Source organism: Sebastes umbrosus, chromosome 22 (assembly GCF_015220745.1).
Source record: "Sebastes umbrosus isolate fSebUmb1 chromosome 22, fSebUmb1.pri, whole genome shotgun sequence".
Lineage (NCBI taxonomy): Eukaryota > Metazoa > Chordata > Actinopteri > Perciformes > Sebastidae > Sebastes > Sebastes umbrosus.
The window spans coordinates 21,338,792-21,356,085 of NC_051290.1; the positions used below are offsets into that span (position 1 = coordinate 21,338,792).

The following is a 17,294-nucleotide window of genomic DNA, read 5'->3' on the forward strand; positions in this document are numbered from 1 at the left end:
ATAGTTAACATTTCTTTCAGTTTTCATCTTCATCTGTGCCACCATGCACCCAAAGCTGTTCATTAATTAGACTTTTATTCTGAAAGGTGCAACAGGAAGCGTCCCGTTATCTATTGAGTGTGGCTTTGCAGTGGTCCAGCCCTACAGGAGGAGTGAGGGGCGACAGACAGGCGACATTTGGACACTATTTAACTTCCTCTGGACCACCCGGAGACAGTTTGGACCTTTTTATCATTTCCACCATGACACCTTTAACTGTGCGCGAGCTGTACGGTACATGCGTTGTAACGGTTCTAACGGTTTTAACGGCTGCGGAGCGGAAGTGAGAGCAGGGGGAAGTTGTTGTTAGGGGCTAAAGGGAAAAATAAACCCCTAAAAAGTGACTTTCTTTGAGTCAAGTTCAAGTGAAACTCCGTCTGTCCAGAGGAAGGGTGGCCCTGGAGTGTCTGGGGGGCATGGACACCCACGTGAAGGAGGGACAACTTTATGTACAGCATCAAAAGTTTGGAAAGGTAAGTCAAGAATAACACAGTTATGGTTGCTAGGACGGTTAACTGTAGCTAGTGAGGATGCTATATGATGTAAACATGATAAGCAGAGATAGAAATGTAATAAGAATACAATAAGCCAGTAATATATGAGGACATTAACTATTCAATGAAACTCTTTAATGACATTAAAACTAACTAAAAGGTGTGATACAGCACTGCTGTCCATCATAAACAGTCTAAAAGTCCTTATAGAAATGAAATAGTGATGTTATTGAGTATCTTCAGGATCACTATAGGAGTGATAAAGTAGTACCATATGTTTATGAGACAAATAAAGCATGTTAATGTCGGTTTAGGTAAATATAGAGGCAAATCATCACAGCAGAAGTATGTTGGTATTTTCTGAAATTGGCATTGTCCCTTAAATATGTTTTTAATTCAAACATACGTGTGCTATCCCCAGTTGTAAACCACAAAGGAGCATTTTTTTTACGTCATGACAAATAAATAGAGCACATATTGGTGCAATTACAGAGCAGTCATTGTGCCCAGAGCCTTCAAAGAGCAACTTACTGGAGATGCAGAGAGAGAGAGAGAGAGGGAGAGGAAGTGTTTATAGCAGTGTTTCACTGATCCGGCCTTGTTTTGATGTGGTGGTTTGGAGTAAACCTGCTGCTGTGCATCTCTGTGTGTGAGCCAGTGTGCATGGAAATGTGTTAATGGGCTGGTAAAAAAACCCTGTGCAGTGTAGTAACAATCAGTTAAATACATGAAGCCAAAGTGGACTAAAGCACTTTTTATAAGTAAATGAAGATAGAAGGGATAGGCTGGAGAGTTGTAGTTGGTTTTAGTGTGTGAGCTGGTGACACCTCACTTCATTAGAGAAGCTAAATCATGATGCAATATGACTTTCCACAATAAGCACATCACCCACAAAGGTGGCAGACATATTTCCACTTCACCTTAGCTGTTCACACCATTGCAAACACTGTCAACAAGCCACAGTTGTGCTGCTTCTGCCTCTCTGTGATTTTAGTTTAGGAGATCACACAGAAGGACTGGAGTTCAATGTTAAAGTGATGGCACCTGTTGGTGTGTCTGTGTGTCTGTATCAGTCCTTGGCCTCCATGCAACCTTGCCTTTGGTCACAACTGGTTAAGAACTCATTTATCAGATTTGTAAGAAGTTCTTTGTGTCTCTGTCTCTCTCTCTCTGGTCATATGACATGGATCAACAAAACGTTGTGGCCCTGCTTCCTGCCCTGAAATCACCAGTCCACAATAGATATTCATACTCCCAAAACACAACTTTCAATGCCTCTTATAAACAGTAGAAAATACAATAGAAAATGAACAAACATTTTCATAAATAACACGTTATCTTTGCAGAGTAGAGCAGAAGAGAACAGTAGTGGATAAAAAAGCACCAGAGTAGAAAAGAATAGCACAGGAAGCTGAACGTCGTCGGCTGATTTGAAAGTGTTGAAACTGGTTTGAGGTTTGCTGGGTGAATTATGCAATTGTCAGAGCTGTCAGTGGACATACATACACACTCATATAGGCTCGTGCATGGTCGGAAAATGTGACTTAAGCGTGTAGCGGCAACGGCTGACCAAGGTTTCTGTTTCTGAAGTCTCCCATTATAGAGTTTATACAGCAGTTAGGATGTAAACCACCAAGATGCATCTAGGTTTCTACAGTTTTTACATTGTGTCTTAGATTTTAGTATCCACGGTCTATATCTGATCCAGTTAACAGTACTGGAGAGACTAGTAACAAAAGGTTGAATTTTATTGAAATAATATTATCAAGAGCCCAAGTTGTTTCCTTTTTGGAATTAAATAAATAAATCAAGTTAAATTTTGCCCAAACCACCAGAGTTGTTACACATAAAAGACACAAGGCACTCCAGCTATATTGACCTTAAACTAGAGAAATGATAGGCTTCTGTCAAAAATCTGTTGATTTTGTTGTACTTTGCACGTGGCTTTCTGACTAAACCTTTTTAACTTGAAAGTTGATAGTCTTGCCAGCGTTAGAGTCCTCATGTTTGTTTAATATTCCCAAATTAATCAAATTAATTTAATTTTGGTTCAGCTCCGTGTGCCCACAGTCATGCGCGTCCCCACTGCACTGGCTCGACCCCTAATTTGGGAACCATTAGATTAGTTGATGGACAAAAAGTATTGCCTTAAAGAATATATAGAATTTGTATTTTATTTTTATTATTATTATTATTATTATTATTATTATTATTATTATTTATTCAATTTTTGGGGTGGGTTGATATGGGAGGGATGTACAGTGGCTATTGTGAAGTAGTTTGATACTTTTTCTTTCTTTTCTGAGAAGAACTACTGAGGTGATCACAATTTAACAAATAAAGAGTATAAAAAATATATATTTTAATCTTTTACAATGACTTAAAATGTGTAATATTTATAAGTTCCAGCTTCTACACTGTGCATATTTGCAGCTATCTCTCAGCTATGTTTTCAAGTAGAACTCCTCGTGACAAATACACTGAACTTCAAGTGCCCCTTTAATAAAACACTGGAGAAATTTGAAAAATGAAAAGTGTTTTAACAACACACCACTGCAGGACACTGAGAAAAAAATATATCTGCCCGCTCCTCTGAAGTTTGACGCACACTGCGTTACAAAGGTATTCATAGTATCCAAAGCATGTCACAGTCTCAGCCAATCACAATCACATCTGAACAATGCCGATGTGTAAAGCATGCCAAATATTTGTGATGATGTGGAGCTGCTGTCTGAACTGCAGTTGAGACTTTTATATATACAGTAAATATGCCCAGTGCTTGATGAAAGAGTCCTTAACTTTCCGCTGTTGTAATTACAGTTTTTACACTTGTAGAACTGTCATTTGTTTTTTATTTTGTGGCTAAAACATGTTATTGTGTGCATGATTTAGTGGGAAGTTAGCTGTCCATACGTGCATCTGCTTGTCTGTTTGCCACACACATATTCACATCCAAGATGCTTGGATCTGCATGCAGTTTGTCGTTCTGCAGCACCCTGGAGCTACAAAAAGCTTTTGGTTTGATGTTGATGTTAGCAGCTGTTTGCCAACTACCAGTAAAGGCTACAGATGTGGGGAGATGGTAAATGATGAAGACAGCTCTAGCCAGGAGCTAGCCGCCACTTGAACAGACTGGGTGTGTCAGAGTAAAGTAGTATTGCACACCCTGAGGCTACGACCAGGAATGATGTCTAAAGTAATAACTGGATTAATGGGATTTGTCTGATATTCTCTTCTCTTCATTTGTTCATCACAGGTAGCATCTCAGATGCTGAATCATATTTCTTGGAATAGAAACACAAAATAATTTGTAGAATGAAGAACTAACCTGACAGGAAAGTGTGTAATTCTCCATCTATACTCTGCAGTGGGTGTATTTTCAGGAACAACGGTATAATTCAGTGAAGCGAAGTGGAACTCTCACAAAGATCGTTATAGTTTGTGTGAATCAGATAAAAGTTAATTTCAGTCACATCGACCAACGTTCATTTTCAATCTTTCCATAGTCAAATTTCATTCTTTCCGTCATGCAAATCATTATGAATTAACATAACTTTGCATATTGCTTTCTTCGCAATAACGGTCATCTCCTCCTAATTATATAAATGAGTGATTTGTTCAGACAAAATTGTAGCTGCAGTGGCCTAAATGTATGAGTATAAGTTCTGTAATGCAAGTTTACTGTCGAATGGAAACTAGGGCTGCAAATAACGATTATTTTCATTGTTGGTTAATCTGTTGATTATTTTGTCGATTAATTGATTAGTTGTTTGGTCTATAAAATGTCAGAAATTGACAGCATTAATTCTTTAAACCCAAGATGACGTCCTCAAATGTCTTGTTTTGTCCACGACTCAAAGATATTCAGTTTACTGTCATAGAGGAGTAAAGAAACCAGAAAATATTCACATTTAAGAAGCTGGAATCAGAGAATTTGGACTTTTTTTTTTTTTTTTTAAATTACTCAAACTGATTTAATAGATTATCAAAAAAAGTTGGCAATTTGCAGCTCTAATGGAAACTGTAACTGAGGCTGTCTTTCAGTAACATTGGTGGTCACGGAAAACAATCAACCCTTATCCTATCATGCCGTATGATGAACGGATAATGTACCATTTTATTTTTTCAGTTCAGGGTTGGTTGGTTATCATTTCCTGTTCTTATTGAATCCAGGTTCCCATTTTTGGCATAGTGTTCGAGCAAGAAAAGAAACAAAACCCACTTTTTTTTCAGCAGATTGAAGCTGAATTTATGATGAATGACGGCGTACTTTGTGATTCAGATTTGTCAGAAAAGTAATGGTCTCTGTTTGGACATGCCAGAATCAATCGGCTGTTTCTATGGTATTATGATTATGCCTGGGGACATCAGAGACGCTGCATTCATCTTATATACCACGCTGGACATGCTTTGTCACGCTAGATAGACTTCCTCCATTACATGAAATTATTTTCCGACGGTCTACATTTTGCTGTATCACTGTGTTTGGTGGACACTGGCTCTGGTCAGCAATGTGGTTAATGCTATACAGTATGTATATGTGAAACTGCAGATAAATAAGAACATCAGTTTTTTGTGAAGTGAGTGAACAAACACTTTAAATTAAAAGCCCATTTCTTTTCTCCACAGTTGACAGTGAACACTTGTTCTGATGAAGTTGGAGTACAGTGACTATATTTAAGATAAAGGACAGTGGATGTGTTGTTTTTACTGTTTTATTGCCTAAAGAAGCTCTTTTAAAGTTGCCTTTAGTTCAGTTAGAACAACTTTCATTAATGTGAGGTAGTTCCTGGATTATATTTGTAGCATCACTGCTTGCTGTGATCGACAGCGACCGCCCTTCTCTCTAGCCTTTACTGGCTGGTAGAGCTGAAATCATTAGTCCATCAATTAGAGCTGCAACAACTAATCAATTAATGGATTTGTTGTCAACTATTACATTAATCGGCAACTATTTTGATAATCTATTAATCGGTTTGTGTATGTTTTTAAGAAGAAAAGTATAAATCCTCTGATTCCAGCTTGTTAAATATGAATATTTTCTGGTTTCTTTACTCCTCTGTGACAGTAAACTAAATGTCTTTGAGTTGTGGACAAAACAAGACATTTGAGGACGGGAGGATTTTTCACCATTTTCTGACATTTTATAGACCAAACGACTCATTGATTAATCAAGAAAATAATCGTCAGATTAATTGACAATGAAAATAATAATTGTTAGTTGCAGCCCTACAGAAAATGTATTCGTTTTTTGAGTCTTTTTAACTGATAAACTGAATAGACTTGGGTTTTGGCCTGTTGGTAGCACAGACCTTCTGTTGTTGTATGCATGCTGTTACTTGTGTCACCCAGTTTGACCTACTTATGGACATCATTATCTCCCTGGAAATATTTGTCTACTCCCAAAATAGCCATTTATGAGGCAGACGAGGACGCACAACAATAGTACTTTGATTATGATTATGTTGCAGTGACACAAAGCTCTGATGTCATTTGGAGAGGTTGATTAAAAGTGAGTGAGAGTGAAAGAGACTAAAGACTCATTACTGTAATTCGCTGCAATCTCATTTTTACAACATAGTTTCATTTAAATTTGTGCTCAGTGTGTCTCAGTTTTGGTTAACCAGTTTCAGGTGTCTGATAAACAACCTAAAAGCTTGTCAGTGTGCTGTTTACTTTACTCTACTCATGCTGTCCTCGGTTCTGTCCTGACATGTTTGAGTTTTATTTTGTAGACCAAGTGGAGGACTGAGGTTAGGGCAGCACATCTGTGGTCAAACCAGAGGTCTTGCTCTCTCTCTAACACACACACTTCTCCTCACTCAATTCTCTCCTTCTCTTAAATACACATTACACTCACAGTCACACAGCTTTCCTTTTGTTTTCCTCTTCTCCCTCCCTTTAACACACATTACAGAACAGACACGCTCCGATACACTAACAGACTTTTACTCTCTCAGATAACCACACATACACACACACACACACACACACACACACACACACACACACACACACACACTGCTCCTGCATGTGTCATTGAGGTCTGTCTGTGGCCAGTGGGAACATGGTCGAGTGGTTTAGTTAAATAGCATCATGATGGATAGAGAGGATCCTGTGTTTAAGCAGTGACAGTTGTGGATAAATGTACCCACCCGTCGGACAGTACAGCAGTCTGCGTGCAAACACACACACGCACACACACACACATATTGTAATAATATTCGAATTATTAGAATAACAGCTACTGGAGTCACGGCAGCTTTTGAAGGGTGACTTTCCACTCAACCACACAGATCTCACGTATCTCAAAATAATATAATGGTATATGCGTGTGAAGTGAAAGTGTGATGTGAATTCATAAACAAATGAATGCCGTGACAGTTTTGAAGACGTGACAGAAGTAGACTTGTTTTTGTGTTTTATGCAAAATGATCTTTAGGATAAAACAAAACCGCCTTTAGTGTTGAATATCAGGAAGAACCCAGACCTGTTATTGATGCAGAAATAACAACAGAGAATATTAGGCATCTGTTGGCATCATGAGAGAATGGTTTTATTCTTCCTTTGTTTCAACAGACAGCTAATCTATCCAGGTGTTAATGTACTGACCGATGTGCTAAATTGGAATATAAAAATTAAAATAAGATTTCAAAATAGCAAATAAAGTAGTAATAGTAGTAATAAAGTCCAATGGAAATGTATTTAATTTCTTACACTTGCTTAATGCAGCTGATACTGTAAGTAACTCACAAAGAGAATATGTTCAAAAGGAAAAAGTGAACACTGAATCTAAAGCAGCGTTGGTCATTTTTTTAGCTTTACTATCAAAGCGTTGCCTTTCTTAACACTGTCAATATTTAAATATGACCGCTAACACATTGGTCGATTTGACAGTAAAGGCCGTGTATTGTTGGTTAGTGAAAGGAAGAAACACACATGCACTATTGTAGTTAATTCTGTTCTCATCAACAGGCAGGACACCAGTGAGGAAGTATCTCTCCCTCGCTCTGTCATGATCTCTTTTGCATATTTTCCACTCAGTGTATTAGTGGCTGATAACGGTCTGTTGCCTTATATGGAGCAGCTGTTTCACACGCACTCACACACACACATCTAAAGACCGTTTTGCAACAGGGGTTAATGTTTCACACCCTGTTCATGTTCACATACAGACCTCCGACAATCACATGTTTGTCAGAGGCTGTGTACAGTATGTGTGTGTGTGTGTGCTTGCGAAACAGATGGTCCACAATGCACCAAGGGAATAATAACAACAATAAAAACAGATGTGCATACACATTATGTACATGCACACATACACTGAGACACACCTGGATGCAGAAGAAGGAAGTGAAGAGAATCCTGGGTAATGACAATCCCACACATTTCCTGTCCTTTCTGGCAGTTAGTTAATCGGGGCGGAGTGCGAGCATGCACATGTGCATGTGTTGACTTATGAAACCTGGTACTTAGAAATTGATGAAGTGTGCTTTCATATATGCGTGCACCTCTGTTCTTGTCATTTCTGTCATTGCAATAATTGTGATGTTTACAATTTATGACAGCAGTATTGCAGCTGAGTCCCATCTGGTTTGTGCTTATTATTAAACTGCAAAGAGGGTTCAATATTTGATTGTGCGGCATAAATCAATCATATAGTATACTATAATTCCACTTGAATGAATGATAGTGAACAAGCTGACATGTTGTTGGACTTCATCCTGTAACCCGATGGTTGAAAGTAAATACGTACATCTACTTAAGTACTCATTGAGGTACTTTGACTTTACCATTTCCATTGCATGCTACTTTATACTTCTACTTCACTCAATATTCTGCTTTTACTCCTTTAGTTATAGGCACTAGGTAAGATTAAGGGTAAGATTAAGATTTTACATACAAAACAGAGGTAACACTTCATTTTACAGGTCCACAAATTTCACGATAATCAGGTGATAATTAGCAAGTAACCTATTTGAAATTTCTTTGGAATTACTGCCAAATTACCCCAATATTTACCTCAACATGTATCAAAAATGACTTTATTATAAACATTATTTAATAATTATATGCTAAAATAGTATATAATGGTTAAAATAGCGCCCTTAGGCTTGAGAAGTGTCTGCTTTTCATCGGAGGTGGAAAACTAATAGAAGACACTTCTGATCAGGCACAAATCTCACCCTTGTGTGACTTATTGTCTACACCAATGTAACCTGCTAGCTAAAGTCATGATTCAGGGAGTTTTTAAAGAAATTTCAAATAAGTTATTTGCTAATTATCATCTATTTATCAGCAGACATGGAAATAAAGCATATCAATTAACTTTGTATTTTTTCTCCTGGAAATGTATTAAATAAATTACCAGCTATTGGGAAATAGCGGAATATAATTATTAAATAATGTTTATAATAAAGTATTTTTTGATACATTTCCGAGGTAAATATTGGGGTAATTTGGCAGTAATTCCAAAGAAATTTCAAATAGGTTACTTGCTAATTATCACATAATTTCCATGAAATTTGCGGACCTTTAAAATGAAGTGTTACCAAAACAGACAGTAGGGTCCCGGTATTGTGCATGCTGGCTCATTGTCACACTGATATGTCTTATTGGGACACTTGAATAGAGCGGAGCCATCGTTAATGTTATTAGTAACACTTGTGATTTTCCTACAATGACAAGTCAAAATGTCTATTGTTATATTACTTAGACACAACCCTTAAATAGACACATTTGAGCAATAATTTACAAAAAATGTTTGTTTGTTTTAGTACAAAAAAAAGGAAGAAAGTGGTATTAGCCGATATGCAGTCATCAGATTTTGTTTTTCACCATCAACTATTGATATCAGCTTCCAAAGTCACATATCAGGCTGTAGCTGTTGTTAACACTGTGAGCTGAATAAAGGTCATGTTCATTTCCAGATGCACTTGCTACAAATTTTTTTGTTAAATATTATCTGGCCAGTGAAGAAGAAAATCTCACTGATTAGGGAGCATTTCTAGAGTAGTTTTATTGATTGATTTGATTGTTTTTACTGTTTATAGTTTTTAATTATTTTGTATTCTTTCTTTCTTTCTTTGTAAATTGTGTTATATGAAAGGTGCTATACTAAATAAACTTAATTTTATTATTTTTTAAATTAAAAACAATAATAATAATAATAATAATAATTTGATATTGTAATGTTAGTAGTGTTGTGTGTGAAAAAGTTAAAGTTGCCAAACATTAACAGTGTTCTTGTGTCTGCTTTATGATTAATTTCAGTCTAATGTTTTTAGTTTATTTGATGTATAATCGGTTAGACTGTATACATGACACAAGCTTGTTTAGTTTGTTGCTTTCATGGGTTCATTCACTGGATTGTTTTCTTGTAGTTCCGCTCAGCAGCTCAATCGAGGGGATGTGCAAACAGGTTTGCCTCATTATGTCCTCGTAGCAGGGAGGGGCTGTTAACATGTACGAAGATAGGTCAGGTTGTTCTACAGTAAATGACACCCTGTTCTATATGGTGTGCTCCTTGGTATGTAATGATTGCTTATAGATAAGATTGAGATGTCAGCAGTAACTTAGACAACTTGTATTAATAGTATGTCCATTATTCTGTGTGACTTGGAGGCTTGCTTGGTTATCCTATACTTACCTAGGCAGTTTTCATTTGCTTTGTCGGTTTAATTAAATTTTATTGAAATTCCGGCGTTTATGTTTTCGCCCTTTGTTTTAGTAATCCTTTTTGTTACTAAATGCCACATGTTTTGCACTGCTCCTGCTATCTACCTGGTTCTTCAACATCCCCTTTTTTAAAGTTTTCCGCTGCCAAACCACCTCATCTGCCCTTTCATACGGGTTTGTGGCACTACAGTGTGTCTCATTCTTCGCCGTTAGCAGGATTTTCCCCCGCTGGTCGAAGGATTTTCATGCCGCTGACCTTCCTGTCACAAGCTCGGCTTTCTGACTGGGGGAAAACACACGCTCAAGGGGGAGAAATGTAGCTGAGATGAGGCATAGCGCGACGTGGGACAGCCACACACAAACGTCCAGAGGGTACAGGGGACGACAGGGACTTCCCAAACAAGTGTTGACTTCTGGTATCTCATACTCTTTTACTATAATCACATGTGTGCTAGTTTCTGTAGTGACTGCACATATTCTCCCATGCAGTGTGTCACCATCATCATGTCCATTGTTAGCACTGAACATCTGGAGTCACACTCGCTGTGCGTCTTATTGTTCAGTATTGCGTGTCATGATGTCCCTGTGGAGGAAGAGATCATTGTTAGCCGTTGCTTCCTCACTGCTGATGCACCTGCCACCTACTTTTGGACGAGGTCATATTTATAACTTGTTGGGATCCACAGCACACGTCCTTGGGATTTGCTCACAGTGTTTATTTTGCACATCTTGTCCTTGTTTGGGTCTCAGTTCTAGTTGTGACACTAAACTTTTACTCACTTTGCCAAAGCATTGGTGACTTATCCTGTAACTGTGGTCCGCTGCTGGTGATTGATTGATTGTAGAGGAAACACTGGTGTGTGAGTCAAACTGCTCTAGATTTATCACCGCAGGCCTCCTACATTAAGCCTCAGTCAGTGGAGTAGAAGTAAGGGAAAGACCTGGAAATATTACTTTGACTCATATCTTTCTTCTTTCACCAGTTTTTGATTATTTGTAGCAAACTCTGCGTTTTGCTTTTCCCCCATCGCTGTCTGAACAAACCACATGCAGATTGTTCTTCCCTCCCCAGACAGATGTGAACAGGACAGATGTGTGTTGCCCAAAAATAGAGTCTCCTTCCTGTCATCCCCTTCCAATCTTCACAAATAGCCTTCTGGCATTAAATGCTGGTTTTGCTAGAGGAAACAAAACATACAGTATGTCGCTTATTGTTGTAGATAATAGAAATAAATACATAAAAAAAATAACAAAAGATCTAGAAAAGTTCACCAGAATGGGAAAACATTACAGATTATGTATTTGAAATATGAAAAAAAAATCGAAACCAAAAACTGAATAAGAACAAGCAAACAAAATGAAAACTTAAAGAAAGCGAAATTGGCTAAATACAAATTTTAATAATCCAGTATGTATGTTGTAGGAGTGGAATCAAAGGGAAACTACTGGGTCCAGTGATCATTATCTGTGGGTTGTCCCTACAAGCGATAACATTCATATCACACAGTCATTTGCTCCGTTGATAATATAAAAGTAGGACTGTCAGTCGATTCGAATATTTAATCGCGATTAATCCCATAATTGTCCATATTTAATCGTGATTAATCGCACATTTTTTATCTGTTCAAAATGTACCTTAAAGGGAGATTTATCAATTATTTAATACTCTTATCAACATGGGAATGGGCAAATATGCTTCGTTATGCAAATGTATGTATCTTCACTCTTGCTTTTAATGCTTTAAAGAAATAAGTGGCGTTAAAACAAATATGCGTAAATGCGTTTTTATTGCGTTAACTTTGTCAGCTCTGACAAAAATATTGATCGATAACTTCCCCTCCTCTCCCACTCATCAGAAATGGAAGAAGAACTGGTTCGTCCTCTACCCCGCCAGCCAAAACGGCATCGCCCGCCTCGAGTTCTACGACTCGCCCTCGGGCGGAGGGGGCGGGGCCGGCGGAGGCTCGGGAAGCGGGTCCAATGAGAAAACCAGGAAGCTCGACAAGAAGATCATCCGCCTATCCGAGTGCATCTCCATCCTGCCGGCGCTGACGGAGAGCTGCCCCAAAGAAAACATGTCAGCTTTCTGCGTGGAGACCAACGACAAGACGCACGTGTTCTCTGCGGAGAAGAACGTCGCCAAGGACTGGATGGATACCATGTGTGACATCGCATTTCAGGTACACTTCTTCTCCTCCTCATGTGTGAGTCTTTAAGGTTCTTTATGTGTGCACTTTGAGCCTGAATGTGACCAAAAATATTTAAATGAAGGAAAAAAAATCTCCTTAGTTTGGTGGAAAAACGGCTGAAGAACTTCTGTTTTAAATTTTGCTTTTTAAACAATTCTTTTTGTTTGTGTGTGTCTTCCAAAATTTCCCACATGCCCCTGGAGTGTCTATACAGACCACAGCTTCTATCGTGCACACTCACACCCGCACACGCACACACACACACGCACACACACACATTTGCAGAGAGGAAGCTGGAGGGAGTTTCCAGGAGGACGACTTCATCCGCTTCGTTCTCTGTTGCACACTCAGCCTCTCTAACTCTTCACTCTTTTTCTCTTTCCCTTCTCTCACTCTGTGCCTACTCTATCCTTCCAGTGGTTATACTGGAACGTTTCCCACACATAAACCCAAAAGCAAACTCCTGATTAACACACTATGAAAAATCCTAATTTGGCGTGTTTCTCAGCTGGTTGACTCAGTGCGTCTGTGTGTCTGCAGGGAGGAGGCGGCAGCGGCAGCAGCAGCAGTACTGCTGCAGACTCTAATGGAGGAGCTCAGGACCTGCAGATGTCTGAAAACCTCATCTACTACTCCAGAGAGGAGGGTACGGACACCAAACACTCTAGTCTCACATAGATCTTAAGGAAATATTGCATCATTTGTTGGCAATCAATTGATTCAAATATTTAAGCACGATTAATCGCAGGATTGTCCATAGTTAATCGGGATTAATCGCACATTTTTTATCTGTTCAAAATGTTCCTTAAAGGGAGATTTGTCAAGTATTTAATCCTCTTATCAACATGGGAGTGGACAAATATGCTGCTTTATGCAAATGTATGTATATATTTATTATTGGAAATCAAATAACAACACAAAACAATCACAAATATTGTCCAGAAACCCTCACAGGTACTGCATTTAACATAAAACGATATGCTCAAATCATAACATGGCAAACTGCAGCCCAACAGGCAACAACAGCTGTCAGTGTGTCAGTGTGCTGACTTGACTATGACTTGACCCAAAACTGCATGTGATTATCATAAAGTGAGCATGTCTGTAAAGGGGAGACTCGTGGGTACCCATAGAACCCATTTACATTCACATATCTGGAGGTCAGAGGTCAAGGGACCCCTTTGAAAATGGACATGACAGTTTTTAACAACTTTTTTAGCGTAAGTTTGGAGCGTTATTTAGCCTTCTTCGTGACAAGCTAGTATGACATGGTTGGTACCGATGGATTCCTTAGGTTTTCTGTTTTCATATGATGCCAGTATCTTCACTCTCACTGAGCCCGCTACAACCTAAAAATCACAAGTTAATGCTTTAAAGATATGAGTGCCGTTAAAAGGATTTTGCGTTAATGCGTTATTATCTGGTTAACTTTGATAACCCTATTTGAAATGAAAAGAATTGAAATAAACCTGAGCATAAAACACCCCCTCCTATCTCCTCCTTGCAGTGAACGAGTTCTGGGTGAGCGTTCAGCGTACCGAGGCGTCAGATCGCTGCGGGCTGACGGGCAGCTACTGGCTGAAAGCGGAAAACGACATCTTGATCTTGAAGGACCCGAAGACCAAGAGGAAGATTCTGGTGTGGCCCTACAAGCTGCTGAGGAGATACGGGCGAGACAGGGTGGGTGACGAGTACAGACAGAGGAAGTTTGTTGAGTTCAATTTAAGCCCATACTGCAACGATTGGTCGTAGTTAGGAAGTGCAAATGATACTTTTAGCAGCAGTGTGCGTCCTTGCGGTCTGAGCCTTGCTGTCACAGAGGATATTTAACTTTAGACTCTGTGGTTGTTTTTGTAACACTTCGAGACAAAGGTTTTAAAATGACTGATGACCTAGCAAGATGTTATGCACATACAAGAAGATGTACGACATTGATCTGAATGTGTAGGTCTGAAAAAGAAAGCAAGGGAAGAAAGTCTGTGTATTAATAAATAGATATTCTGAGAAAAGTGAAAAGTACAATTCAGTGGAAAAAGGAAGCAGATGTTCTTGTAGTGCCAAGAAAATGATAAATGAGTGATGACTGGAAAAGAGTGCTGGGACGGACTGTGACTAGCTTCCATTACTTCAGTTCCATTTTGGCCTTTATTCAGACACCTCTGTTTATATATATGTATATTTAGTCACGCACACTTTCACATGTAAATACATTCAAACATTTCTCCTTTTCTTTCTTGCTCCAGGTGATGTTTTCGTTCGAGGCGGGCCGACGCTGCGACTCGGGCCCCGGCAACTTCACCTTCGAGACCAAGCAAGGCAACGAGATCTTCACGCTGGTGGACCAGGCCATCCAGTCGCAGAAGGTGCAGGCCGAGGAGCGCCACCTCAGCTGCCCCGTCAACTTTGACCCGGACTGCCCCGCGTCGCTGCAGCACATACGCGGCGCCGTTCCCAGTATCGTAACGACAGGAAGCGGAGACAGCAGCAGCTGCAGCAGTCGGGAGGCGGACGGTGATTCCGGCGGCAGCAAGCCGGGCTCTGCTGACGGCGTGCTCGGGAAGAGAGAAGGTGGAGATGGAGGAGGAGGAGGAGGAGGAAGGGGGCAAGGCACAGCAGGAGGACTCAAGGGGAGGAGTTTACCAGAACCACCAGCCATGTTGGGGGTTTTGGGAGGTGGCGTGGTCCCTCAAAAGGCTCCCAGGGGGCAGGCGGCAGCTAAAGGTCTCTCATCAGCTGATGAACATGCAGGTCTTTATTCTGAGCCAGCAGATTCAGTCCGCCTGCCTCTGCACAGCACCGACGCCCTCTACTCCGACCCAGTGGACAGCATCAAAGGTCAAAGCAACCCATCCATCCCTCCGGTGCCCAACCCACGCGTCCGACCAGTAGGAGACGAGTCTTTGGGAGGCCAAGGGGATCATCTCCTCGGAGGCAGCAACCACAGGAAGCCACCGGACCTGTACTCGCACGTGTACGACCGGATCAGCCTGGAGCTGAACCAGAAAACGACCGCGATGAGTCTAAACGGGGCGGGAGGGGGAGGAAGAGGGGTGAACAGTCACAGGCGACCCCCAGGAGGTCAAGCAGAAGGGGCCTCATCACCTCCCACTCTTCGTCCGGAGCACATATACGACGAACCCGAGGGCTGCGCCAAAGGAGGCGCTAACATTCCCGTTAGTTTAGGGATGAGTATTTATGACGAGGCCCGTTTGGAGCCCCCCAGCCAGAGGAGACAGGAAGAGGTGGCGGCCCCGTCGGGACCGGAGGGAACTTACAGCACCCCCTCCCACGGCAAGCTGTCGGAGTCCCACAGACACTCGCCTCCGCAGCTGGGCCCCAACCGCGGCATGCCGCAACCTCCGGCTCCGAGGTGGCCCAAACCCGTCACCGCCCCCAAGCCGGGGAGGGCTCGGAAGGAGCCGATGCCGCTGCCCCCCGGGAAACACGCAGGTCCTGGAAGTAATGTGAACAACAACAACAATATTTGGGGAGGAGGAGACGGGGGGAGGGAGCTTTACAGTCAAGTGTCAAAGAAGAAATCTCCTAATTCGTGGAACAGCCAGCACCACCAGGCGCCGCTGAGATCACCTGATATCATCTATGACAATTTAGGAGATATTTGACATCCTTCTTTCGCTACAGAGACTGAAACGAATGTTTATCCCCTTCGTGAGAAGAGGAGAAAAGCTAATGCAGAAAACTTGGTGGATGCCTTTCCTCCTTTAGGGGCTGTAAGACATTTCTTCCATCTGTGGACTGGCATAATTATTTGAGACAGTCGATTCATTCGGAGTAGATTAGCTCACAGCTAAGAGAAAACCACATAACGGCTGCATTTTCAGACATGGAGCGCAACTATTGTAGGGCCACCCTCTGTGTGTGTGTGTGTGTGTGTGTGTGTGTGTGTGTTTGGGAAAGAGAGAGTGAGTGTTTGCATGGTCAAACCCATAACCGGAGTACCAAGCCACAGTGTGGTTGGAACCAGCCACTTCACTTGAACACACACACACACAGAAAGCGTTTGGATTGTGCCAAAAGGAGCCCGGCCTACAGGCTTCACTTTAACGAGCTGAGAGAGTGGCTTGGCTCTTCTTTTGCAAAATGTCTGCCGCGCTTATGAAGTAACTGGGAAACATGTTTTTGCACTGCTTAGGTTTGGAGTATCTTATTTTCTCTTTGTGTTTTCTGGACTGATTTATCATCTTAAAACCCAATATGACTCTCAACATAATCAGCCCAGGACACTAATGTGCGACGTAGTGGCACATTAGTGTCCACTAAAATGGGTAAAAACATTGATGCTACCATTGGAGGAAGCATGAAGAATGGGACTTTAAGACTGGATCTTGGAAACAGACATAAATGCGTCATAAAGAGGTCATGGGGTCATGTGTGGCTTTTGAATTACAGAGGTGACTTCCTGCACAAGATAATATTATTGAATCCTTTATGTTTCTATGTACAGACTAAATATGAAACTAATCAATCCCCTGCAATGTGTCACATGTGTGAGAAACAGCTGTGCTGTCTGTAAATATAACTATTAATAAAAAATGGCTCCAGAAACTTAAACTACTTCTCCCCAGTGGATGTGTAAACAATAGATGTGCCCTTATTATTGCTGCATCACGACTTCCCCTCAGTGTGGGTGTCCCATCAGGAGCCAATCAGACACTGTGTTTTTAGTGTTTCAGAGACTTTCTGGTCTGGACCGAACGGGACAGTAAAACAGTCTGACCTCATCCTCCACTTCCCTCCCACTGCCACGCTCTGTTTTTGTTGTTTCAGTCGGTTTCCAACCACTTAATCGCACCGTTAAAGTTCGAAAAAAAAAGAAGCAAAAGACTTTCTTTCTTTCTTCCTTCCTTTCTCCCTCTCTGCATTAATTCTGTTG

The 17,294-nt window shown here is 40.7% G+C and overlaps 1 protein-coding gene across 1 annotated transcript; it reads left to right on the top strand.

The window, feature by feature from the left end:
* Positions 1-135: 135 nt before the first annotated feature.
* Positions 136-16,972, top strand: dok1b (docking protein 1b). The gene is made up of 5 exons (XM_037759354.1): positions 136-512; positions 12,068-12,391; positions 12,941-13,046; positions 13,908-14,080; positions 14,644-16,972. Exons 1-5 carry the CDS (start codon positions 456-458, stop codon positions 16,021-16,023), a joined length of 2,040 nt encoding a protein of 679 aa, XP_037615282.1. The 5' UTR covers positions 136-455; the 3' UTR covers positions 16,024-16,972.
* Positions 16,973-17,294: the final 322 nt, after the last annotated feature.

Coding starts and splice junctions, on each gene's coding strand:
- dok1b (XM_037759354.1), top strand. CDS start 456: ATGGACACCCACGTGAAGGAGGGACAACTTTATGTACAGCATCAAAAG. Junction 12,392..12,940: donor TGTGTGACATCGCATTTCAG/GTACACTTCTTC, acceptor GTGTGTCTGCAG/GGAGGAGGCGGCAGCGGCAG. Junction 13,047..13,907: donor CTACTACTCCAGAGAGGAGG/GTACGGACACCA, acceptor TCCTCCTTGCAG/TGAACGAGTTCTGGGTGAGC.